Here is a 26,780-nt window from a genome sequence, read left to right as displayed (position 1 = left end):
ACTTGACCAGATTAATAGGCCTACATTTTTTAAAAGATCTTTAAAGATACAGTATCTGGTTCATCATTTTGTCTCCTAGTATTTCCTTATCTGGACCACAAGATGGCGTAAAGATATTGGCTTAATGTTTTGATATCGGGCACTATGAATCCTATCTCCATGCATTATAATTTATATGTCCCTGTTTATTTTTCCATTTGTTTTGACTATCTTTTTTAACAAATTTAATAAGTAGTCACGGCATTATGACTTTTTAGTCAAACTTATACACATTGTAGTTTAATTTACTGTATAACTAAATCTAATGGAGATCATATTCTGATTGCCATGCTAGAAACCTTTTTTGCTTTAATTATAAGCCTGTTTCATTGACATTCGTGCCTCTCTGTGGAAGCGCTGCATGTGCCTTTAAGACGGGTGTGCACGAGGAGGTGGAGTTGTGTGATCTACATCGCAGTGTCGGCTACAGGCAGCACTCAGCGGATGGGAGGGTGCCGCTTGCGGACAAGAGACAGGATCCATGGCAACAAACATGGCAGGTGGGAGCAACAAAAACATATGAGGAATACATCTTTCAAAATTCTGTTTGTGTTTCTTTTGACAATTTGGCTAAGCAAAGTTGAGACATATTGTTAAAAAAAAAAATGTCCTGTGTGGGACTGTTTGTGCTGTGTTTTAGAGGCAGAGACCCGTCAGAGGCTGCTGCGCACCGTCAAGAAGGAGGTGGGTGTTTTCAGCTAAGCAGTTATCGGAAAAAAACAACACGTTGGTTTGTGTGAAGCTGTATAATAGTTCATCCTGTCCACAGATAGGTGATCCCTAACAAACATCTGTATTTAGGCCTACTGATGATGACACCTGTGACAAATGGCTTGGATGCTCATCTGAATCGCAACCTCTTTGGAAAGATTTTAAAACAAGCCGATACCAAATATAATAATACTAATATAGTCTTTAAAGTATTGATTGTTTTTTTCCTTTAAAAAAATCACTATATCTTATCGCTGTTGCCTGTTTATGAGTGTTCGTGCTGCAGCTCTGTAATTATTCGGGTGGAGAAGCAGCACGAAGGAAACAGATTGTCTGTAGGATAGTGTTTGTGGTGTTTATGGGAGAGCAAACCATCAGCCTTCTGGTGGTTATTCACACAAACTGTGTGTGTGTGTGTGTGTGTGTGTGTGTGTGTGTGTGTGTGTGTGTGTGTGTGTGTGTGTGTGTGTGTGTGTGTGTGGAAACAAATATGGAAGAGGCTCTGGTGGTTTGTTCAGCTGGTTTTCAGCAGTTTATGTCACTCATCATCATTTGAGGTTACTGCAGTAAAACAGAAGACCAGAGTTCAGCAGAGATCAAATGAGACATCGCTACCATTTATTCCGTCTGACATTCAAACCTAGAATGAGGTTCATCCTTGTTAATGATATTTTGCTGTAGATGTTAGGTACCAAACTCTGGAAAAAGGACATTGACAGTTAATGAATGCTTGCATAAAGATCGCAGATGACGTGGAAAAATGTCACTTGTCATCACACATAAAAAAACACAATGATGATACTGAGATGTGGTGATCAATTCGTGAGCATCCATTTTAAGGAACAAGATAATTTGTTAACATTTTCTAATGTCTGTTTTTTTTCCAAAAGTAAACAGATTTTTAAAGCAGCTACATAATAATTTTTTGGACCTGCTTTTTATGGCCTAATCATATTTTACATGGTAAACCCTACAGTGTTTGTCTGATATGAAGGGTTGAAGTCCAGTATTTTTGGATTGTAGCTGTCAAAAATTCCAAACATAGACAAGTATTCGGGAGTTTTCATGTGCACTTAGACCACAGGGTTGGGTTGTACTAGCTATTCATAAATCTATCACTTAGATCATTTCTTACTAGTGATTAACTAATTCAGATTCAGACAATTATTCGGAAGACATTTTTATTAATGTGGTTGCTAAGAAACATTTATAGCGCCGACCAATCAAATGCATTTAATCATGCAAATGTCTCAGTGTAGCATTAGTGGCTCTAAGGTAACAAAGAATAGTTTGGGGTGACCTCCAACTCACCCAGCAGAGAGTGCACCCCATGTAGGCTGAGTCCTTGGCAGCAGCCTGGGTTCAAACCCAACTGGCGGGTTTAATTGATAAGCTATCCTATCAATTAAAGGCTGTAAAAGTAAAAAAAAACAATCCTTAAAAAATAAATACTATTAGGGAACAAGAGATGTATAAAACTTGACCAGACAATCCTTTGTAAATATATTAATCTATTTTACTTAAATATGCATGAATGGAAAAATGTTACTGGCATTATGTTTTGTAATTTGATGTACATAATTATTTAACAGCATTTTGATCAAGTGCCAGGTCAGTCTCTGTTGACCAAACTGATTTGACTCTTGTATCTGAACTGGGCTACTTAGCCTTATACTGTATATTAGTGTACAGCATAATAGTGTGATCACTGGAAAATCACACAACTTTGTTTCTGACAGACAAAACAAAGGGAAAAATAATCACATCCTGGATCTTGTGAAAGGAGGAATGAAAGGACTTTGGTTTGAATTGTTTTCCTCTGAGTAATGTTGGCAGTCTTATCAGTGGAAACCAGACTCTTACCATGATTACACCTGCCTCCTGTGTGCTGATATGGCCTCACTGGATCCACTGACTGGGGCTCTATTACTGTTTACCACAAATAAAGCTTAATGGAGTCTAGGGATGGAAGAACACAGTATAATAGCTCACTCTATTCACAGAAAGCACTTCATGAAAATCAGCATTAATCTAGATAAGTTAACAAAGAATTTACTGAATATACTGTGTGTTATATACAGTATATATATATATATATATATATATATATATATATATATATATATATATATATAGAGAGAGAGAGAGAGAGTACTGTTTTCCCATTAGTTTATGATTATTATTACTCTGTGTGGGTTATGCCATATGGTGTCTCTTTGCTGTGTGTTGTGTGTTCTCACACTCCAGCTGGTTATGTGCTACCAGTCTGCTAAGATATACCTGGATGTGGGCCATTATCCAGAGAGTGCAGGACGTCTGTGGCAACAGAATTATCTTCTGGCACAAATTGGTTTGAATGAGATCTCTTTTTTGCTATAGCTTTGATACAGAACCCATCTCAGTCGGTCTCCATCTTTTTGTCTCGCTGTGATCGTGCCTCTGAATTGTGTGCTCCTCCCTCTGTCTTTTGTATATCAGACATACACACAAACCAAACGCACACCTGTGTTTGCTAAAGGAGAGAGAGAGAGAGAGAGAGAGAGAGAGAGAGAGAGAGAGAGATGCACCATTTACTTTGCCGTGTGTTTACTCAGGATAAGATTTCAGACAGTGGAGTGTAAGATAATCCAGCAATCTTGTTCTGTAATTTCATTTTAATAAATATTTTCAGATTCTTGGTATAAGATGTTGATAGAAAACACGAGTACAGGGTTGATTTATTCTTCAGGAACAAGCCACAGGGAAATTAAGCCACAGGGAAATCATCAAATATTGTTGTCAAAGATACTGATAGAGATTATTACTATACTATTCTACACTGGTTAACCTTTCTAGGTGAAAGCATTCATTATAAGTACTCACAAGCCCCCGGCTGAGCGCCGCCCCGGTGGACGAGAGGGTCACCTCCCTACACCTGCGGTTGATGGGGGGGGAAACTCTGACTGTTGTTTGTGCATATGCACCAAACAAGAGTTTGGAGTATTTGGCCTTCTTGGAGACCTTGAATGGAGTCCTGTATGGGGCTCCATAGTTCTACTGGGGGACTTCAACGCAAACATAGGCAATGATGGAGATACATGGAGAGGTGTGATTGGTAGGCCTCCCTGATCTAAACCAGAGTGGTTGTCTCTTGTTGGACTTCTGTGCTAGTCATGGATTGTCTATAACAAACATCATGTTCAAACAAAGGGATGCTCATAAGTGTACTTGGTACCAGGTGCAGGTAAGGAGGGTTCAGCAAATAGTTGAAGAAATGAGTTGAAGAGGAAAAATGCGGATTCTGTCCTGGTCCTGGAAAAACGGATTTGATTTTCACTCTTACAAGGATCTTGGAGGGATCCTAGTAGTATGCCCAACCGGTCTAAATACGTTTTGTGGATCTGGAGAAGGCGTGTGACCGGGTCCCCTAGGAGATACTGTGAGAGGTGCTGCGGGATTATTGGTTGAGGGGGTCCCTTCTCAGGGCCATCCAAACTCTGAAAGAACAAAGCTAGACCTGTGTCCGGCTTCTCAGAAGTAAGTCAGACTTGTTCCAGGTGAGGGTTGTCCTCCGCCAGGGCTGCGCTTTGTCACCAATCCTGTTTGTAGTATTTATGGACAGGATATTGAGGCGAAGTCAGGGTGGGGAGGGGTTGCCGTTCGATAGGCTGGGGATCTCAACGCTGCTTTTTGCAGATGATGTGGTCCTGATGGCATCATCAGCCTGCAACCTTCAGCACTTACTGGATCGGTTCACAGCCGAGTGTGAAGCGGCTGGGATGAGGATCAGCACGTTTAAATCTGAGGCCATGGAGTGCCTTCTTCAGGTAGGGAATGATTCCTTACCCAAAGAAAGGGAAGGAGTATCTATGTCGGCGTCTTGTTTGCGAGTGAGGGGGACAATGGAGAGGGAGATCGGTCGGAGAATCGGCGCAGCGTTTGCGGTATTACGTTCAGTTTATCGCACTGTTGTGATGAAAAGAGAGCTGAGGCAGAAGGCAAAGCTCTCAATATACCAGTCAGTTTTCATTCCTACCCTCACCTATGCTCATGAAGGCTGGGTCAAGACAGAAAGGGCTGAATGGGTCCCTCAGGACGGTGAGAAGGGTGAGAAGCTCAGTCATCCGAGAGAAGCTTGGAGTAGAGCCGCTGCTCTTTCACATTGAAAGGAGCCAATTGAGGTGGTTCAGTATCTACTAAGGATGCCTCCTGGGCGCCTCCCTAGGGAGGTGTTCCACTCACTTCCAGCTGGGAGGAGGCCTTAAGGAAGCGCCAGGAGTAGGTGGAGAGATAATATCTTCAACCTGGTCTGGGAACGCCTCGGGATCCCCCAGTCGGAGCTGGTTAATGTGGCTCTGGAAAAGAAAGTTTGGGGTCCCCTGCTGGAGCTGTTGAACCAGCGACCCGATACAAAATGGGAAAGTAGTCCTCAAGAGCTCAGAAAAAAATGAAAATTGAACATACAGTTCCACGACTTCATCTACTCAAGAAAATCATGTGACATGATCAAAAGCTTCAGAACAGGTTCTGAATGGACCCTGTGGTGAGCAATTGCCTCGCCAACTCTTCCAGGCAGTGTTGTGGTTGCAACGGTTTTGTGATGGAATCATGTTTACCTAATGGTGGATCAGTCTGCTGATTCACTATTAAATTGTTATTCAAATAAGAGCTTTACTTCAGATGTGTAACTTTAAGTCAGACGTGTAGCTCTATGCATGGGTTAACATGCGTAACCAATGATAATCTTTTTTATCTTCATGCCTCAATGGCCACAGAGATGATAAATAATAAAGGGTGGATTTTATTGGATGGGGCTTTCTCTTTGGCTCTTATTGTTGGCTCTGCTGTTGCAGGAGTTAATTGGAATACTCTGGCTGATGCCTTTAGGCTACAGTGGTTAGTTCAGAGCAGATTCATCAGGCTTCGCTGCTACTGAGACGTGTAATGTCACACACATAGTTTTATCTTTAAATTCTAGGGGTGATTGTTTAAAGATTTCTTTTTAACATTTTAGGCCTTTAAACCCATAGGACAGATGAAGACATGAAAGCGGAGAGAGAGGGGGAACTACATGCAGCAAAAGGCCACATGTCGGAGTTGAACTCGCGGCCACACCAAGGAGTATACCTCTATATATACGTATATATGCACCTGCTCTACCAACTGAGCTAATGCGGCAACATCATGGCGTTTTTTAGTAGATATTGCAAATCTAAATTATATTTTTATTGTAAATTTGTGCTTTATTAATACCAAAATAACACACCAGGACTGGTTGGCTGGGTGATAAGTGAAATGACGACAGCAAAGTTTATCAAGACATTATTAGTTACTGTACTTTGGGACCTTGCAATAATATTAGTTCATTTCCGTGATGAATGAATTTTGTTGACGCATTTTCTTAGGTGGAGGTAATCCACTGTGAGACACGTGCTGTCTCCATAGAAACCTGCGGGTAGTCTGAGTTTAGACACTTCACCAGATGAATTCCCCAGAGGCCGGATCTGTAGCCTAGATAAAGAGATGAGAAAAACACAAGCGCCTGCATCCTTAAGTTGGCAATTGAATCACTTCCCTGTACGTCAGGTGCACTCAGAAAAACAATTGGTGCATATGGTCTCCCCTGTGTTATGTATGTGAAGGCTTTACATAAGTGTGATCGTGATCGGAGCGGGTGTGCATCACATCAGACTGGCACTGTCTCTGTTGTGTTGGCAGCATGAATCATTTCTGTTGATGCTGAAGATAATGCCACTGATGCGAGAATGTCAAATTTGCGTAATGACTGCTGTCTAATTAATGAATCTTTTTTATGTCAATGTTTTCACGGGGACAGGGTTCTAGACGCATTTGTTTTGTAAACCTTTTTGTTTTTTCCACAAGTGAGAAGATCTTGCATTAAGTGAGGCTGCATTCAGTGCTTAGTGGGCAGATTTTCCCAAGCACTGTCACCTAAAGACAAGATGTTCTCTGCTTCACAGTTAAATCTAAAAGTTTTGGCTTAATGGTCTGTTTTATTGTTCTCCCTTAATTTAGGTGTTGCTTTTTGAGAAATAAACTGATGGATGTGTATTAATTTACGTGTGTGTGTTTAGTCTCTTAATTTTTTATACTTACAAGGTTTGGCCATCATATACACTTTACATCACAGTACATCGTCAAGTTACAGGTTATATTATTCATCTGTGTACAGCAAGTAAACTAGACATTAAAATTATTGGTCCATAAAAATGAGCCAAAGTGGAAAATCTAATTTTATTTTCTGGAAGGTTTTATGATCAAGCTGTAATTATCAAACCACGAAAAATAATATTGTTATACTGTGTGCGTGTGTGTGTGTGTGTGTGTGTGTGTGTGTGTGTGTGTGTGTGTGTGTGTGTGTGTGGTTGTGGACAGACTCATTTCAGCAGGAAATTACAGCTATCTGCGTGGCTGTGTCCGGAGGTTGATTTTCCCCATACAGATTACAGAGCGGGGCCCACACAGGGGGACGTCTCCATAGCCACCAAAGAGATTGATTTATCAGTCGTCTTAACTATTGGTCTGTAGCTGTTGTCAGGCCAGCGGGGAGAGGGGCGCATTGCCGTGACAACAAACCCAAATTAATGAGCGTTACCTTGTGAGCATGTGTGTGAGACCTACTTTGTTTTTAAAAGAAGTTGGGTTTGCATGAATAGGATGTCATCAACAACCAAATCAATTGTTACCACTGAGGAATATAAAACTCTTCAGGAACACCCTTACCCTCCATTTATTTCCCCCCTCTCCACCTACCCCCACCCCTAAATTTACCACCACCATTTCCAAGTCCATAGGATGAGAGCTGGTGACTCATCCACCAACTTTACATGCACTCTTCCCACTCAGTCTTTCTCTTCCTCCTAACTTTTCATCCCAGTTTACCCTTGGGCCCTGCGTTCTCTTCCTATCATTTTACCCGCTTTTCTCATGCACATTTTTACAAGTTTTTATAAATTCTTTCAATTATACTCTGAGTTATTTTTTGTAATAATCTTACCAACAAGGCCCTGACAGACTGCGTGTGTGTGCTAGTTGTGGCATGTTTATGAATGAGTCATTGATTTGAGCATCTGCCATGTCATTGACAGGTGAAGCAGATTATGGAGGAAGCCGTCACCAGGAAATTTGTTCATGAAGACAGCAGCCATATTGTGTCCTTTTGTGGTGAGTAACCAAACATACAAATGAATCACACAGCTTTTGCTCATTTATAACCTCTTCAGCTTTAATCATTTTGCAACACTGAAAATAGCTTGAGCAGTTTCTTTATTGAATCCTTCCTGATGGTCTGTTTTAGTTACTTGTATCACCTTTATATTGTAGTCTGGAATCTGTTACCTTACAAGCACCTACTATTTGTAGGTAACTATAACTAATTTCTGATTCATTTTAACAGGTGATTTTCTTTCTCTACAGGAATTGCTTTGTTTATTTTACACAAATTACTTACCTTTCTATTAATCACTTTTTATTTTCTATTATTTATAATCTATCTATTTAGCCTTGGTCACAAGTATACAAACACAAACACAAAATACATCTAACTTTAGTAGTCAATGGACGAAGTCAAGTTCACTGTGCAGCCATCCTAAGAAGAGAAGGTTACTCACAATTTCCCTTAGAGTCAGATGTAAAATTAGAGTTTTTACTTATCGTTCCAGTTCTCCAAGTAGACAGCAATAATCCTTCCTTGTTGCTTGTGGGAAAGCAAAAAATACATGGCATACAGAAATATTCTTAAAGGTTATTTACATGCAATATTATCTTACTTGACATCACCAATCTTAGTCCATCAGAGAGGATTGAATAGTTGCTCCTTATGATTGGATTAGTTGTTCTATAATAGAGATATTTTTCCAACAACAAGAATATATTTGCGCCATGCCCTTTTATAGCAGGGAAGGAAGTTGAGATTTTAGCTGCTATATTAAATATGGGCCGTCAGCTCATTGACGTGAAGAACCACATCATTGGCATAACTTAGTATATAATTAGTGTGATTATTAGACATTTAAAGTTCATCTTTCAACAAACGTTATTGTCCTTCCCTCCAAATGGCAGCATGATTACTGTGAGAAACACACTGCCCACATGCAGGCGCTCACACTCGTCAGATGTCTGGCTCAGTTCAGAGCTGTAATCATTAACAAGATATATTTGTGGATTTCCGTGTGAATAAATTATTCTAAGCATGCAGAAAATGTGATATTTTTACTTGCTGGAAGCCTCCTAACTTATATGATGAGACCCTCAGAAACCCATTGAAATCTAAGGAAATGTAATAATAAAAAAAAAAAATCCCTTGACAAAGACTCTTATTACTATCGAAAAATAGTGTGATTAAGTCCGATATGGAAGAAGGTGCAGGTCTAAGTAGGCCTGTCTGCCTACTGAGAGAAAAAAAATCTGCGTTAATGTAAAACACACTTTCAACAACACACATAACACATAACACATAACACACTCAAAGACTACCGTCAAAGTGACCCACAACTTAATATCATCACTTCACACACATATGAGTTCAAAAAACAACATCAACAAAAAAGGGAATCTAAATAGTCCAAAGAGGCCGACGAGCAATGTGAGTCTCAAATTTCTTGCTGCAATCAAGTCTATGTAGAATCTATTTTGTGTGAAATAAGATCACTACCTCATGATATCCAAGTATTTTTGGACGGTTGTGAAAATAATTAGTCACAGAACACCGATTTTGATTACAGTGTGTGTGTGCTTTATGTGTTTCCGTTTTTTGATTTCATGTCTGTGTGTCATCAGTGTTCTTGGCCTACAGTGTGGATATTGTCCATTGGATCATTTAACAGTCTGTTTTAAATGCTGCTGGTCAGCCTGAGGCTATCTTTCTTGTTCTACTACAATACGTCCCAGTAAATGGGATGGTAGTTGTAGAAGATGACCCCTACCCCGAGTCAATATAACCCCCCCCATGCCCCTGTTTTGTTATCAGCCAGCTTCCTCCTCCTCCTGACTCCTCCTGTGATCCTTTTATAGTGAATACTGTTACTACACATCCTCTTCTAGCTGAGTTCTGTTTAGAGATTAGAGTGAGTGGAGGATGGGAGAGGAGCATGGCCAGCTCACCGGGGAGCAATTAACCTGCACTATGGCTATTATGATGGGCTGCCCAGGCCTGAGTCTGAAATGTAGACACTATCGATGGAATGTGTGTCAGAAAACCACCTTTTCACTGGACTTATGAAGCAATGAAAAGTTGCACAGCAAAGCTAAAAAACACAATAGTTTTATTGATCAATTTTAAAATCGATGTATTTCCTTAATTGAATTGTCTTTAGGTTACCCAGCTACAAATTAAACTCTTTCTTTCTCCCTATGATGTGTTACAATCCTCAATGAGCAAAGGTCAAAATAATTATTTTAAAAGGCACTCACCCTAATTTGATGGGAGTGAACAGATTTGAATCACTTTATTTGATTTGACCTTTAGAAATGCACCTGTAGCCACAGCAACCTAATTAAAAAGTCACCTCCACTTTAGCAGGATGGCACTAGAGCTTTTGTATTTGCAAACAGATGTGTTGAAAACTTATGGATCTCCTTTAGAATTAGGATTATGGTCAATAAAGTAAAACTGACATCTTTTTCTATTGTCGCTGCAAAAATAGTTAGCATGTTGCAGCTAGATGGCATTCACATTTCCAGTGTTACCAATGACTCTTTCATCTGCACAACACAGATTTTAATGACAACAATATTTGCCGGTTTCCTTTAACCACCCAAAGACTGAACTTGGAATTAACATGTTATCTCGACAACATTACCAAAAAGTAGAAAAAAGTTAAATCATAGAAAAGAAAATAATATTGTATGTAAATGAGAGTGACACTGGTGGTGAAGCATCATCCATATTTCAGTCTGCAGTTAATGGCTGTTTTTGTTTCTGAGTAATCTAGCAATTACTCAGCCATTAACTGATTAATCATTCTAAAATGTCAAAGCCAAGACATATAACTAGGCTGCAATTTCTTACGTATCAGAAGCTGTAATCAATCAGTTTGTATCATACTAGCTGTATAACACAAATGATCGATCATATCAATAAATTGACTTATTGACTAATCATTTCAGCCCTGCCGTTGTTAAGACTGTTGGTGCCGTTGGCTGCTGTGAGGAAAGGGTGGGTCAGTCTCTGTCCAAGAGTCTCTTAATGTACTCAGTTGGCACAGATAAAGGATGATTAGAGGCAATCTACTGTGTTAGCGGTTTTTACAAGGAAGGGACCACACAAAGGACTGGTCCTGCTGACGTAATGCTCATTTTTTTGTCACTGCTGTTTGTGTTCATTTTTGTAGGGAAAGGGTTCAGATACATTTCATTACAGAATAAGATAACACGTTTCCTGTTCCACCTCCCTGCCTCATTTCTCACACCAAACCCTTTATTTTTTTCATTTATATTTACTCTAGAGTGAATACATTTTCAAGATGTATAATAAACAAAGTATTGTTTGTAACCCTGCCACGGATTCAGTTGTTCATTGAACATTTTACAGAACTGCTGAGACTGCGGAGAGACAAAAGCTCTCAAATGTTAAAGGTTTGGGAGTTCTTTTGCTCTTTGACCATCTGAGACTATAGTCAGTTGAAATGATGAGAGTAAGGAGGATGAATTATATTTGGAGACCTTTTAATGTTACGCTTTGTTCTGACATTTAGCGTCTTGCTCTTATACTGATGTGGACGGAAATAAGCCATACAGAGAGATAAGGAGCAAAATGCAAAAACCGAGGGAGATGAAAAAATCAGTGAAGATGTACACAATTTAATAAATAGAAAACTGAAAGTTGATGTCTGTGATGACACTGTTATTCCCCGGGAGGAAGTAAAATCCTGTTAACAGCTGTGACAGAAAAAGTGACAGATGTACCGAGAGATAGAATGAAGGCCGGAGAGAAGCTTTGACGGAGTGAGGATGATGGAAAGAGAGAGAGATCGTGATGCTGATCGTGAGCTGCTGCCGCCACCCCTCCCTCTGCTTGTCTCTCCCAGGGCTCGGTAGCTCCATCAACGGGGGTTGCCATGGCAGCGCCAGCCTTCCCCCTGACCCCATGTGAGCAGAGCCATGGGATTAGTCCTGAAAGAGAACTCAAATGTCAACACAGCTCCAGGCTCTGCCACGTAGGCCTTAGAGAGAAGATGGGTGTCTGTTTCCTGCACAGTCGAGTGATTGTGCAGGTGTGTCATTGCGTCGTTGACTTGTGTCCACAATCTATTTAGCAAATAAGATGTCTTTAACCCAGCAACCAATGAGCATAAAAAACTTCTCCTAAAAGTCTAGCAGAATGGTTTGATTATGGAGCCGAAACATAAACTACGCACAATTCAAGATGTACAGTATATAGCACCAGTTGCCACAAGCCTAATTTTCATACATAAATGCAGAGTACATGTCTAACGATATGTACACATACTGTATATACACTTCATTAAACACATAAATATAGTGAACATGGACTATGCAGAATGGCGGATGGTGATAAAACACAGTTGACATCTGATATGTTGTGCATTGTTGCTATTGTTTATTGTGCCCGGACTCCCTGGAAAGCAGTGTTGACTCTAAGTGGATTATCCTGGTTTAATAAAGTTAATTGAATTTAAGTTGATGTATGACACGCCAAGACAAATATTTTGTGCCACATAAATGCACACTGAAGCAATATTTTCTTTTTTTTTACCAATGATTCACCTAAATATGTATTTTTTTATATAGTACTTCTCATGGCAAAACAGACCGAAAGCAGAAAATTCTGAAAATACACGTTATGTTCTTCTTTACAAATGAAATAAATGTCTGTCTGACTGACATGAAACGTGCATTATTCTTAGAAAACAAGTAGAAATGTCTCATGATATATTGTTTCTACAAGTGTATTATTCAATTTTTGTGTTTGTTTAAGAAGAAAGGTAAAATTGCAATACTCAATACAATAGAATTGCAATACTTCTCGAATCACAATAAATTAAATTAATCGGGAGTTGGTGGAGACCAAAACCGAGCTAAAAGGAGAGTGAATATTGGACTAAGCTTTGGTCTCCTTTATTGTAATGATGTTCCAACATACGGTATTAGTAAAGTACACTTAAGTAACTTTTGTCCAACCACGTGTTTGTGTCCACACAGCTGCAGTGGAGGCATGTGTTCTGCATGGGCTGAAACGGCGAGCAGCAGGCTTTCTGCGTAGCAACAAGATAGCTGCACTCTTCATGAAAGTGGGGAAGAGCTTCGCCCCAGCTGAGGAGCTGTGTAAGAAGGCCCAGGAGCTCGAGCAGATCATCGAAACAAAGTGAGAGACACTCGTCACAGCTCATTTCATTTCATTTTCATTTATTTGTTTATTTGAAAAGGGGACAATGTACACTGATCAACATTCAAAGCAAATGTAAGCGTACCCGAGTCAGCCATAGGCTAATTTTAATCGGCAGTCCCCTAGCCAGATGTTATTAGGCATCCTAAAATAATAAACATCCTAAAATAATAAACAGTTAGAATACAATGAAGATATTTATACAATAGACAAAAGGTTAAAAATTACAATGTTAAATCACAACAATCGAATAAACAAGATAAGCAAATAAAATCTAAAATAGATAATACAGTTATTGTTGGGGGATGGGACCAGCGTCAGTGTTGACAGTGTTGATTTTCAATCATCCATTTCTTAACATTACTCTTAAATGAGTAATAGGATGGGGACTCTCTAATTAATGGTGGTACCGAGTTCCACTGATGTGATGCTGTAAATGAAAAGACCGCCTGGCTGAATGCAGATGTTTTGAACGGGATTGTGCAGTCCCTCCTACTCGGACTCACACATCTCAGCAGACTTCAAAGCTTACATCTAAGCCTTGTGCGAGGGAAGGCACTGAAAACAAACAGCTGTCTGCTTACTTGAAGGGCTAGGTTTATTATGAAAAGCTTCTAAATAATTAATGTTTATGAGCTTCCGTGAATCATGAATCACTGATGCTATTAGTGTCATCCAGATGCAGTTTTACTAAATGACATTTTTAAACCATGGTATACTTGTTGTGTTTATACATAAACTTGTGACTCTCTCCCGCAGACGAAGTCAAAGCTTGCAAAGTCAAGACAGCCTTCGCAAGATGCCCCGACTGCCCAGCCTCACCCAACAGGGAGTCAGGAACCTGTGGATCCGGACGGCTCTATTTGACAAGGTGCTGGACAAGATTGTTCTCTACCTGGTGGAGAACAGCAGGTATGTTGAGAAGGGTCAATGAAACGGCTGCTCAACTGATAGTGCTACAGGAACTCTGTGTCCCTCAAAATCCCCCTTTCACATTTGTCTTTTAGTAAATACTACGAGAAAGAGGCTGTTCTAATGGACCCTGTGGACGGACCTATCCTTGCTTCTTTGTTAGGTGATTATATGTGAAATTACAAGCATTTTTGTCTTTCAATATAATCTAGCAACATGTGCCACACTCTGGTCTGGGCTCATGTTGACATCAAATTGTGAGATCAAGGTGGTCTTATTTTTATTTTTATTTAACCTTTATTTAACCAGGAAAGTCCCGTTGAGATTAAAAACCTCTTTTTCAAGGGAGTCCTGGCCAAGAGGCAAAACACAATCAATTACATTTATAAAAGTTATATAACACAGACCGTTAAAAACATTTACAATGTAAACAGGTCATTTCAGGTTCTCTCAATCTGGATTTAAAAGCATTTAAGGAAATAAGTTCAGATAATTTCAAGTCTTTTTGCAAAGAGTTCCATGCAAGATACAAGTTCAGCAGAATATTAAATTTTTCAAAACAAAAGTTGTTGCTGGATCTGTTTTAAATTGTTCTACCAATTTGTACTTATAGCCACTGTACTGAGTCTTTGTTTTAGCTAACTTCACCTCTTGACCAGAGGAGGTTTTAGACTGATATGAATAGCACTGACAGGCTAACCTGTAGAGGTCAATGCTGCTGCAACAGGGACATCACCAGTTTCTCCATTTGTTCCTTCTTTTTAATTGAGGCCTTCCAAGAAGCACTGCTGCTGTGGGCTGAATTTGGTACTCAACAGGCACCTAGATCAACGTGCTAGTACCTTTACCTTTATAATAGGCTGTCTTGGTATAATTCTGTACCCTAAAGCATTGATTCCCAAGGTTGTGAATTGATACAGGAATACAGAAAAAAAACATATGCCACATTGATTCATGTTTACATTTTGTTTTGTTTTATTCCCATCTTTGCTTTTTTGTGTTTGAATTATTAAATGATCTAGCACCTTCAAGTCCCTGTGGAAAAAAAGCATTGTGGGATGAAATAATCTCTATTTGAACTAACTACTACCTGTCAACTTGCACAACCTGTAATGATGGGTAACAAGTAGACAAAACATATTTTTTACGGGTTGCTAGCCAAACATCTTGGAAACCACTGCTCTAAACTAATATAAAAGTATTTTGTGCCCATCTGAGGCCTATTATGGTACATCTCTGAAAAAGCTACCTTTTTATTACAAAACATGCACTCCTTCTATTCCTCTATTTTTGAGTGTGCTCGTTGATGTTCAAGATAAATGGATACTGATCACTGGTTAACAAAATCTTATAGCTAGTGTCTGAACTATGTCACTGTTCACCTTTACTGTGACAGTTGGACCTTGTGCTTTGGAGTACACTAAGATGAAGACAGCAGACCACTTCTGGACAGACCCGTCTGCTGATGAGTTAGTGCAAAGACATCGCATCCATGGGGGCCACTGCAGACAGGATTCTCCCACTAAGAGGCCTGCACTGTGTGTGAGTGTTAAAACTTGGGATAGATGAACATGCAGAAATAGTGCCAGGCAGAGTTTTAGTTGGTGCGTCTGATCTTTTTCACTTCTGCCTGAGATGCTGCTTGTCTAATTGAAGAGTACCTTATAAGATTACTGTATGAAGTAAAGTCCTGCTTGTCCCAGGAGGAAGAACAGGCAGTGTATACAGACCTTCACACTTGTTCAGTCTTCATCAGTAAGGCTAGGTATCGGTCAAAATATTTTGATAACGTGAATTTCATACTAGTTCCTGAACAATTCTTTTTTCAATACCAGTTCTATAAAATCCATTTTAACAAGAAGAAATAACATAACACATTACGGTAGATTTTGTTTTTTTTAGCTTCTTTACACATGTGAGAAGCCTCTCAAAATATAACAACACACACATGTGAGCCCCTTCTTTGTGCGCAACGCAGTGTTTTTCTTGCATGCCTCCGCAACGTTAGACAGCCAATTGCCAGCATTATTGGAGCTTGGTAGATGCATGCTGCATGCTTATTGGCTCACTGACGCTGATGAGATTTACTCCTTAGGTATTGTAATTTGGTATTGAATGACAAGGCATTTTTTGATACTCGATACTATGGAGGCAATTCGGTCGGTGACTAAAAGTATCGTAGTTTGGTACCCAGTTCTACTCTTCAGTGAACTAGGTGAACTCGGCCTATCTTACAGCACCAAAATGCTCTTTACTGTTGCATGGTGATGAGTATTTGTATGTGTGCATTCCAAGCAAAAGAAGACTGGTCTTTGGCATCAAGAACAAGGGAGGGTGCACTGGTGTGCATGAACGAATCTTATATTTCTCTTCTTCTTGAGTTAAGTCAAAAATCTTATTTATGAAAAAAAAATATGTTGTGATATGCCAGCTGTAATTTATTCCGCAAAGATATTATTCAGTTTAGCATTGGTTTAGGATGACGGATCTCTGATGTGATAACAAATTTATGTTTGGGGGATGTAGATCCAGAAGCGGCACTCCAGCAGCAGCATGGATGAACGCCCTTCCCCCTCGCCATCAGCTCGTGAATATGTGGAGTCGCTGCATCAAAACAGCAGGGTGACCCTACTGTTTGGCAAAAACAATGTGCTTGTACAACCGGTAATTGTCTTATGCCTCTTAATCACTTATAGATTAGTGTCACATTACAAGACCTGTCGCCACAGCCACAGTGCTGGAGTATGGTCTGGAGTATGCTGCAATTGCTGTTTGTATGTGTGCTGGTAATGTAAATTCATGCTCAAGACTGCCTTACTTTGCATTTTCCTCCCCACCAACAATGCAGTCTTCTTCAGGCTTATATACTAATATTTCTTATCGCGGTTATTGCATGAAATGAATGCATCCATCCTTGTGGTTGTTTCAGAGGGACGACATGGAGGCTATCCCAGGTTACCTGTCTCTGCACCAGAATGCTGATCTCATGACCCTGAAGTGGACACCAAACCAACTCATGAATGGCTCTGTTGGAGACTTGGACTACGAACGCAGGTGCAAAATGATACAGCTGCAAATGGATTACGATTATGGTGATTGTGTCTGTCTACAACGCCTGCCTTCTCACATAACAATATTTAACATGTAGACGCTTATATAACGTGTTTCTTTAGTTCTTTTGTCTGCTGTTTGTGTAACATGGGTTAATGAATAATGCAGTGTGTTTGTGTGTGGCTCAGGGGATTAGTATGCAGAGTTAATACTACTGATCTGATAATTTCAGCTCACTAGCAGCCAGCAGATGGTTTATTGACTGAGAAACTGTCAGACATCTCTCAAACCCGCAAACTGTGTTATGTTCCTGTGCATGGTTCCTCTCACCCATAAACTTGATTATTGCAATAGCCAACTCTTCTCTTGCTCGTCTGTATTAGCCATAAAATTAATGTTCCTTGAAATTTAGATTCACCCAGATTCACATTCCCTATAGATTTGCTTTTTACTGTTACCTGGTGATCCACCCGTTGTGCTAAGACTAGTCTGGGTTATTTTGTTCACAATGTATTTGATTTAATGTTTTTCAGCGTATACTGGGACTATGCCATGACGATCCCTCTAGGGGAAATTGTTTACTTGCACTGTCATCAACAAGGTGGGTCCTCACAAAACTTTAGCATTATACCTCCATTTTAACTCAGTATTCTTGTTACTGTGTGTTCTTACTGCTTTTTCTGTCTATATGTGATCACAGCTGATAAATACAATGGCATGAATAATAAAACAAAGAAATCATCGTCTGTGCATCTCCTGCAGTTGACAGTGGGGGGACAGTGGTGCTGGTCAGTCAGGATGGGATCCAAAGACCTCCACTGCGCTTCCCCAGAGGAGGCCACTTGCTCCAGTTCCTCTCCTGCCTGGAGAACGGCCTGCTTCCCCACGGCCTGCTGGACCCTCCACTCTGGTCCCAGAGGGGAAAGGTCAGCACAGAAGGTCTTTCTTTAATGTCGCTCCCTGGCTTTACGTCCAGGACACAAATTACGCATAAAAGGGCATTCTTCTATTAAAAGAACACAAATGCAAAATCAGCCTTATCTGATCAATAAAAAGACATTTTGAAATGGATGCACTGCGTGGTTGTAATATTCGTAGGAGTGATAATGATGACACCATAGCTTATTGTTCTGTCTGCACAACCCCACAAAATGTGTCTACTTAAATGAATGGATGTTAATGTTGAACTGTGAGTAGCTTTGTATCTGCAGCTAAACAGAATAATGAAAAGAACCCCCGCATGTTCAGCCTCTATTAATAATCATCTTTAACTCACATGGATGGTTTAGTTGGGCTCTAATGGCTGAGAATGTGTTGTTGTCTGCATTAGTTTAATATCAGTTATATTCTCATCGCAGGGGAAGGTGTTCCCCAAGCTGCGGAACAGGGTTCCTCAGACATCTGGATCCTCAGACTCGGTCTCAGATAAGGAGGAGGACGAGGCCACAGACTATGTCTTCCGCATCCTCTTTCCAAACAGCCAGTCAGAGTTTGGTGAGATTCCCTCTAGAGAAGCAAATGGATATGAGCAGTGCCCACAGGCCTCTCCAGATTGTTACATTAAAAAAAAATGTTACTCGTTGTTGTTTGTTACAGTGACTGTAACCCATCCTCCCCATCTGACTTCCTCTCTGTCCCTTCAACTGGGCGGACAAGCCCCCTCGAAAACAGGGACCCTGGTTGTACCCAAGAGGTTCTGCAGCTGTCCTGGCGAATCCCTCTCACACACAGGAAGCAGCTGTAACACTGTCACACCTTGGCGTGTTTGTCCTTCTGTCAGCTTGCTTTAACTCTCTGCATCTAATATCCTCCTGGCCTGTCCTGCGCCTTTGGCAAAATGTATTGAAGCGTCTCATTACTAAAGCCCCTCCCACTCCTTGCCCCCCTGGTCACCTTTTATTGCTTCATTACAGCGCAGTAATCTTATAACAGCTGGTGGGTGGATAACAGATTGATTGAATATGATTCATGAATTGAGAAAGGCTTTTGCTCAATTGATCTTTCTCTTTATACAGTAATACTGTAATTGCATATGGCAACTTCATGCTTTCAAATTGTGCAGATTGCGTGAATGTTTTTGTTGTGCTTTTATCTTTGCTTTAACAGGTATCACGCACAAACCAATCATACTCTTTCTGAAGTGAATTTAGCAGATCACAATTAATTAGCAAAGTGTTTCCAGCTGTGTTCAAATCATCTAAGTGCAAATGTAATTGTTGTAGCAAGCCTAAGCAGCAACGTTTTTTAAGTGACAATGACGGTGTGTGTGTTTGTGCGTGTGCATGTTGCAGTGAGTCCTCCAGACTTGATGGATCAGGGAGCTACAATGTGGCATCCCACTCTAAGGAAGTCCTCGTGTTCCTCTTGTTCTCCGGGGAGCTTCTCTGATGGGGCGACGCCCAAGGGGTGCAACCATGAGAGGTGAGAGATCAGTACGCTTAAAGCTAACTGCAAAAGACACAAAGACACAAACCATTGAACGTCCCTCAGTGTCTACCAGAAATCTTAAATAAATTACCCAGAAGACAATTATGTGACCTTTACCTCACTGACATGAGAATGTGTTTGGAAAATGAGGTGATAAACCACGCAGATAAAATGATTGAAGGCTATAAAAAAGGCTCTGGGCCAATTTGTTCTCTAACGCAGCTCGATAGGTACAAATTTAAATGATAAAGGGTTAGACCCAACACTGTAATTATCTCTACATTAGATACAGTATCTCAGGACAATATGAGTAAATTGTTATGCCCTATGTGAGTAGTTCAATGATAGTCTTTTAAGGAAAGAGAAGAAAAAACGCGTTTCCTCCCTGTAATTAAAATGCTCTTTGCTGTATCTTCCTGCAGGGCTCCACTGAAGCTGCTCTGCGACAACATGAAGAATCAGATCATCTCTCGGGCTTTTTATGGCTGTATGTGATTCCTTATTGTTTACACTGAAAAGCCTTAAATATTGGTATAAATTCACATTCACATTGAAGAAATATGTTGGAAATTATTACTAACATCTGCAAAGCCATTAAGTAATGAACTGTTTTGTCATCCAGGGTTAGCATACTGCCGTCACTTGTCTACTGTGCGTACACACCTGTCTGCTCTCGTCAATCACGCCATTGTGGCGCCCGACGTGCCTCGTGATGCCTTCAAAGGACTCACCAAAGACGTGTGGCAGACATTCCTCCAGGACTGCACAGTAAGCATCACTGGTGTCACAGACCTGACACACAAACTTCACATTAGTATTCACAGACTTCACAGTGTGCTGTCCATACACACACACACACACACACACACAAACATACACACACACACACAACCACTCCAAATCTCTCTTCTGCCTCATCCATATCCAGTCCATCCTCTGCTAATCATGTGGCTCACACCATTAGTCTCACACACATTTACACATTTATAAGCAAATATGTGTTTTGTAAATCATAATACTAATGTGGAATTTGATAGTTATTAGAGAAGCCACTCAGAAAAGTGAATTGATTAACTAAAACTGTGAAAAGGTCCACCTTTTTCCTTGAGCTTTCAGCTTCATCACATGATTAGTGGATAGAGTTTGCTGTTTAGAGACAACTCAGTTGAAATCGCATGACCCAGGGCATAAAACATAAGTGTTTAAATTGAAAAGAACTACTCTTTTACTATTTGTTTATTTGTATTTTCCATTGAGGTACCCTCTAAAACTGATAATCTTTTTAAAAATTGAACATATATTGAGAGACACAACATAAAAAAATGCTAAATTAAACAATAGTTTACTGGTTAATAATAGCTGTGGACAGTTGTTTTTGATCTGGACGTTACTTACATATGGATGTGTTTTTCATTTATCTTACTGTAAAGTAAATTAAAAATAATAAGCGGATAAATACTGTATAATGCACCATGCATTTACCCCATCTACCACCCTCTTGGATGCATTAATCATTACCTGCATTGAGAGTACATGCTACTCTGTCAACAGGGTGCCATGTTGTTAATGCTGTTATTATGAAGCACTATTGAATTTTCTAAACATAAATGTAGAGATTATTGTCTTTTTGATGAAGGGGATAAACCAAGGATTTATCCGAAACAAGTACTTTTGTCTTTCTTCTTCAGGCATACGAGGAGAAGGAGCTGCTTCGTCTGGTCTACTTCGGTGGTGTGGACAGCTCGCTGCGTAAAGAGGTGTGGCCTTTCCTGCTGGGCCATTACCAGTTTGGAATGTCAGAAGCTGACAGAAAAGAGGTTTGTTATTTCCTCAATTATGGCTTTGGGTCCAAAGCATTTTCAAACTGAACCGCTTACCCTCTGATTACGTCCCCCTCACCCCAGGTGGACGAACAAGTCCGAGTGTGCTACCAACAGACCATGCGTGAGTGGCTCGGCTGCGAGGAGATTGTCCGTCAGCGGGAGAAGGAGCAGCATGCTGCAGCATTGGCAAAGTGTTCCTCTGGAGCAAGCATGGACAGCTCCAGTCACAAGATGATCCACCACAACTCCACTGTCAGCAATGAGGTGAAGCAGTAACGCACAATTCAGGCGATTAACTGTCTGTAGCTTTCTGTTTTATAAAACATCTGAATATAAAAGACATGGGCTGAGAAAGTCTGAATAAAATATAACTGTATTGTTTGCATTATGGGAAAGGTGGAAGTTTTGGAGATTGACCTATGCTTTTTTCCCATGCCATTCTTTTGTGCAACTTTACAAAATCGCAATACTAAGTCTTCAGAGTACCCCTTTAACAGGAGCACAGAACATGAGCCAACGTGTGATTAGATCATATTTAAATAAAAAAAACATGTTTACATAATTATAACTTGGCCTAAATATCTGTATTACCCAGTCCCAGTCCTCCCAAAGCTCAGACAGGCAGAGTCTGGCTCGCCTGCAGAGTGACTCCAGCAGCAGCACACAGGTACCAAACACTCACCGCATTACAACCTGCATAGATGGTCTTTAAAAGAAACACACAAAATGGCACATCAGTTAGAGTTTTTAGACTTCTTCTTCCTAAACCTTAAGTAATGCATGTGATCTCAACTTTCTGAACCAATATTCCTTATCCCTGCATTTTCTTTCTTGCTAGTTCTTCACATCCCCCCATCCCTTCCCCTGGAGTAGCCTGCTTCCCTTTGGCTTGTTCTTTCAGGTGTTTGAGTCCGTAGAGGAGGTTGACCAAATCGAGAACGAGCCCAAGAGCGAAGAGGCCAAACCAGTGCCAAAGATACCCAATGGAGCTCTGCAGAATGAGACAAGCTCTCCTGACTCCGGACATCCTTCCTCCCGTAACTTCTCAGTCACCTCCGGCCTGTCAGACGTATCACTCCCAGAGGACAGCGCTACACATGATACAATCCCGAGATCTGCAGCTGTCCCTCAGGAGCCACAGAGCCCAGTTAAAGTTGCAGAGGTAGAGAGTGAAGGTCTGACAGGGGAGATGGACAGCCAGGTGAAAGGTAAAGTTAAGAATAAGGAGGGAGAGGAGGAAGAGGAAGAGGAGAAAGCGCCTGATGTGACCAAAACTCCAGAAAATACCAACACTGACGGGCTGGTAACGGCCAACAAAGACATAGGTCTGCAACCCAAAACACAAGAAGCAGTTGAGGATTCTGGAGCCATTAAAACAGAGTGGCCCAAATTTGTAGATAAAGATGCACTGGGAGACATTAAAGGAATAGAACCTTTAGAGTCAGGGGTGATAGAAAAGCAAGTGCCCGACAAGGATACTATGATGGTATTAGCAGCTGCTGCAGAATCAACAGGAGAACTTGTCAAGCAAAGTCTTAAAAAAGAAGTAGAAGTGAGTATTGAGGAAACATCAATGTTTAAGAAAACTGAACCAAATGTGGAAAAGACAAAGGAAATGAACGAATCAAAGACAAGTAAACCACAAGAAGTTTTATTGGCAGAAAGGAGAGAAAATATATCAGTTGATCCCGTGGCTCTCAAAGTTGAAAAAAACCTGGTTTTCTCAGTTAGACCCTCGTCTCAGACAGATGAGGCCCAGGTCCTGACTGAATCTGATGAGTCCCCCTCAGCCATAGAGATGGAGGACATCCCCAAAGCCAAAGTTTCCATAATGCCTTGGAGCGGGAAGGGACGTTGTGAAGCATCGTCTTTCTCTGAGGACTCCCCTCCCCACATAGAGCTCAGGCCGGGGGACGAGCAGGGACAGCCCTCTCCGGAGGACACAGAGTCCATCCTGTGTGAGGAGCCAGAGATGGAGAGTCTTTACCCTAACTTTGACTCTCTGGTCAGGTCCGACGACATTAAGAATGCAGCAACCTCTGAAGAATCAGCTGGGAGTACCTTCTCTGTATGCAAACATATTCTCATTTCCCTTTTGTATTCTTTTCTTGGATTCAAATTCATTTATGCTTGAGCAAAGCAACACAATCAGGATTTATCACCATGTATCTTTTTATTTATTTATTGTTATGTTTGTTTCAGCAAGAGCTTTTGGACTTATACACATTAAATCTGCATCGCATTGAAAAGGATGTCCAGCGCTGTGACCGGAACTATCCGTACTTCACTCCTGCCAACCTGGAGAAACTGCGCAACATCATGTGCAGGTAAAACACTGACAGCATCAAGGGTGGAGTAAAGTTTTACCCGTCTTCATATATACAGAAAATGGATTACCTCCTTTTGATGGCTGACAGCAGGAAAGTAAATATGGTAATGAGTGTTGTAGTTATAATGACTCCCATTCCCATCTTCATACCACGACATCCTAAAATTTCACTGCTTAACTTGTTCTTATATAAAACAAATCCATAAAATAAATTTGAAATGATAAGAGCAGGAATATTTTCTATTTTACCACTGTCAACAATTCCCATGATAAGGCCAAAACTGACAATGAAATGATCCTACTAACAAGTATTTTCTGTGTAGCCAAGTCTTCTTAAAGACGCTTAAAAGAGCCATACTTTTGTAATTTACCAACGGTAATGTAGTTTATTTTGAGTCAATCCCACTTACACCTTCCTGCTGTAAATAATCAGTGGAGCACAGAAATCTGTTTCAATCCACAGCTGAAAACAGTTCCTAGCGACAGCTTTTTGAGTAACATTTGGGGAAAAAACTACACTGTACAGATAGCTGTTTTTAAAGATTTCGGTCTTGGCGCTTATGACACAGACATAATGCCAGTCTTATTCTTCAACAGTAATAAAGCAAATTGTCTTCCTAGTGCAACTCCACATTCTGAAGGGCTGTCCATACTAGGAGAAATTAGTGCCCCTCCACCTATACCTGGACCCCGTAGGACAAAAACATTAAATGTATTTATACCTCGGAGAAACTTAATTATTTTGCACTACTGAAGTAGTTGCCTTGGTAAATGGTGAATATTATTATCAAAAAAGTATCCTACGCATTGAAGAAAAAATGTCTAATACTTCTAAATCCTGAGCAGTGTATGACGAGTGGCAGATAAAAACAGCTGAGGACAGCTGAGTTCACTTCTCTGGGTTGTGTATTTCCAGCTACATCTGGAGGCACCTTGACATCGGGTACGTGCAGGGCATGTGTGATCTTCTGGCTCCCCTTCTAGTCATTCTGGATGATGGTGAGTCAACACTGAATCACTTCTCAGCTCGGACATGTGTGTGTATTTTTACAATTATTGATGGAAAAACAGAGGACAAGTTTCCCACTCACTTTCTCACCCCAGCTTTCTCTCTCTGTCTTCGCCTTTCAGAGGCCATGGCCTTCAGCTGTTTCACTGAGCTCATGAAGAGAATGAATCAAAACTTTCCACACGGAGGAGCTATGGATACACACTTTGCCAACATGCGCTCTCTAATCCAGGTAACACAGTATCAGTAAAGTCTTTACACATACTGTAGCAGTCGGATATTGCCAAATCTATTAAATACCAACAAACACCCCACTTTTTTTACACTTTTCCTTTACAACCCGTCTCAGTATAAATTCATTATATCTGCTCTGATCTCCTCTCTGTGTAGATCCTGGATTCTGAGCTGTTTGAGCTCATGCACCAGAACGGAGACTACACCCACTTCTATTTCTGCTACCGCTGGTTTCTCCTAGACTTCAAGCGAGGTATAGTAACGGCATGGTGCGAAAGAGTTTGTGCCAATTAGAGAAGTAGGATATTTACTCCACTTTGAGCACCGTCAGTGGATGAAAGGCCTGTCAGCTTGTCAGCTTGCTAACAAGATATTTGTTTTTTTTTAATGCTTGGAAAGGATTTGGAAGTCAGTTTTTGGAATGCCAATCCCTGGGAGATGCTTATTAAATTACTGCCATGAACTGCAGCTGCATAGATAGGTGTTTACAATTAATCATTCTTTGTACTTTATATCCAACAATGAACTTCTTTCTCAGCTGGGTATCTCAGTAAATCCTCTCTCCCACCCATGCAAACACCTGCTTTCACTCTTATCACTCTCCAAATCACTCAACTTCCTGCAAACTCGCCTCCCACCTGAACCCTCAAACACTGATTTAGTTCACCTCCCATTCTTTGATGTGATTTGTTTTCCAGAGCTGGTGTATGATGACGTGTTCGCAGTGTGGGAAACGATCTGGGCAGCCAAGTATGTCTCTTCTAGTCACTTTGTCCTCTTCATTGCCCTGGCACTGGTGGAGATCTACAGGGATATAATCCTGGAGAACAACATGGACTTCACTGACATCATTAAGTTCTTCAATGGTAAAAAAAAAAAAATCGCTTTACAGCATACAGTGTTCACATATCTCCTCCTTGTTACTGGAGCACTCCACTATCATCATCAGGTATTCTGATCGGCCTGCCAAAACAGTTATATGATGTCGTCTGTGGCTCTGAGTAAATAACCCAAGTGATCTCATCAGGGTTATGTCAGCTTTGGCGTGAACTGTACAAATGTATAACGCAAACCCTCCTGTGAAAATTGAATTTGAATGATGTGAGCGTTTTGCAGGCATGACACGCAAAAAAGACAAGCTATCAAGTTGTATTATGGGAATTGTAGGAACCAGCTGTTTGGAGTCTGAGGATAGAACTAAAATGAAGTCTGAGTTATATTTGCCAAAACTGAAAAAGCTCAGATTGGCTTGGTTGTTTTTCCAACCAGGGACAAAGCCATCAGTGAGCACTACACCAGACCTACTTTAACCTGAAATATCAAAGGAAACCGCAATTCAGTCTGGAAGCAGACTACAACTTTTTGGAAGAGTAATACTAACTAGCTAGAGTACTACTTTAATTTTAATCCAGTGGAACCTGATGGTTCACTGCCACTGTGGCTGAGTGTGAAATTACAACCGATGATGAAGCTGTGACACGTCTGTTCAGATGTTCTCCAGACATTTGAGGAAAGAAATCTGGCTATTTTTGTGGTTTGAAGTAACCAAAGTTATTTTAAACTTGTATGTTTCTTTGTCTTTCAGAAATGGCTGAACACCACAACATAAAGAAGATTTTGACCATGGCCAGAGATCTGGTGTGCAAGGTGCAGATCCTGATAGAGAACAAGTGATTGTCCTCTTTGTTTTCTTTTTCCTTCCAAGTAAAGTGTGACCGGCTGTAGCAGCACAAGAGTAAATTACATCTGAGCACACACACTGTCTCTAACACACACACACACACACACACACACACACACATACACACACATGCGCGCACACTAGGGTGCATCAAATTTGAATGGGAAATTTTAATTTCAAAATATCAATTTGGCTGGCATTGCATTTTGTTCCAATTA

General features: G+C 40.6%; 1 protein-coding gene across 5 annotated transcripts in view; it reads left to right on the top strand.

Moving 5' to 3' along the window:
- Window positions 1-467: 467 nt before the first annotated feature.
- sgsm1a (small G protein signaling modulator 1a) overlaps window positions 468-26,780 on the top strand; it is a 27,088-nt gene continuing 775 nt past the window's right edge. The window contains exons 1-26 of one of the 5 annotated variants that reach the window (XM_034871969.1): window positions 468-539; window positions 680-723; window positions 7,839-7,914; window positions 12,913-13,075; window positions 13,856-14,008; window positions 14,104-14,171; window positions 15,405-15,550; window positions 16,535-16,672; window positions 16,938-17,062; window positions 17,593-17,660; window positions 17,822-17,985; window positions 18,418-18,553; window positions 18,656-18,799; window positions 19,351-19,480; window positions 19,909-19,973; window positions 20,109-20,254; window positions 21,175-21,303; window positions 21,391-21,573; window positions 21,905-21,976; window positions 22,148-23,377; window positions 23,512-23,636; window positions 24,555-24,637; window positions 24,770-24,879; window positions 25,038-25,134; window positions 25,580-25,747; window positions 26,467-26,680. In XM_034871969.1, coding sequence (XP_034727860.1) covers window positions 521-539; window positions 680-723; window positions 7,839-7,914; window positions 12,913-13,075; window positions 13,856-14,008; window positions 14,104-14,171; window positions 15,405-15,550; window positions 16,535-16,672; window positions 16,938-17,062; window positions 17,593-17,660; window positions 17,822-17,985; window positions 18,418-18,553; window positions 18,656-18,799; window positions 19,351-19,480; window positions 19,909-19,973; window positions 20,109-20,254; window positions 21,175-21,303; window positions 21,391-21,573; window positions 21,905-21,976; window positions 22,148-23,377; window positions 23,512-23,636; window positions 24,555-24,637; window positions 24,770-24,879; window positions 25,038-25,134; window positions 25,580-25,747; window positions 26,467-26,555 — 4,071 coding nt within the window. In that variant the 5' untranslated portion in view covers window positions 468-520 and the 3' untranslated portion in view covers window positions 26,556-26,680. Of the gene's footprint in view, window positions 540-679; window positions 724-7,838; window positions 7,915-12,912; window positions 13,076-13,855; window positions 14,009-14,103; window positions 14,172-15,404; window positions 15,551-16,534; window positions 16,673-16,937; window positions 17,063-17,592; window positions 17,661-17,821; window positions 17,986-18,417; window positions 18,800-19,350; window positions 19,481-19,908; window positions 19,974-20,108; window positions 20,255-21,174; window positions 21,304-21,390; window positions 21,574-21,904; window positions 21,977-22,147; window positions 23,378-23,511; window positions 23,637-24,554; window positions 24,638-24,769; window positions 24,880-25,037; window positions 25,135-25,579; window positions 25,748-26,466; window positions 26,681-26,780 lie in introns of all 5 variants that reach the window. The other 4 variants (XM_034871971.1, XM_034871970.1, XM_034871968.1 and 1 more) reach the window with 4 other exon arrangements.

The sequence above is a fragment of the Etheostoma cragini genome, chromosome 5, assembly GCF_013103735.1.
Source record: "Etheostoma cragini isolate CJK2018 chromosome 5, CSU_Ecrag_1.0, whole genome shotgun sequence".
Classification (NCBI taxonomy): Eukaryota; Metazoa; Chordata; class Actinopteri; order Perciformes; family Percidae; genus Etheostoma; species Etheostoma cragini.
This window is presented reverse-complemented; position numbering and strand designations above follow the sequence as displayed.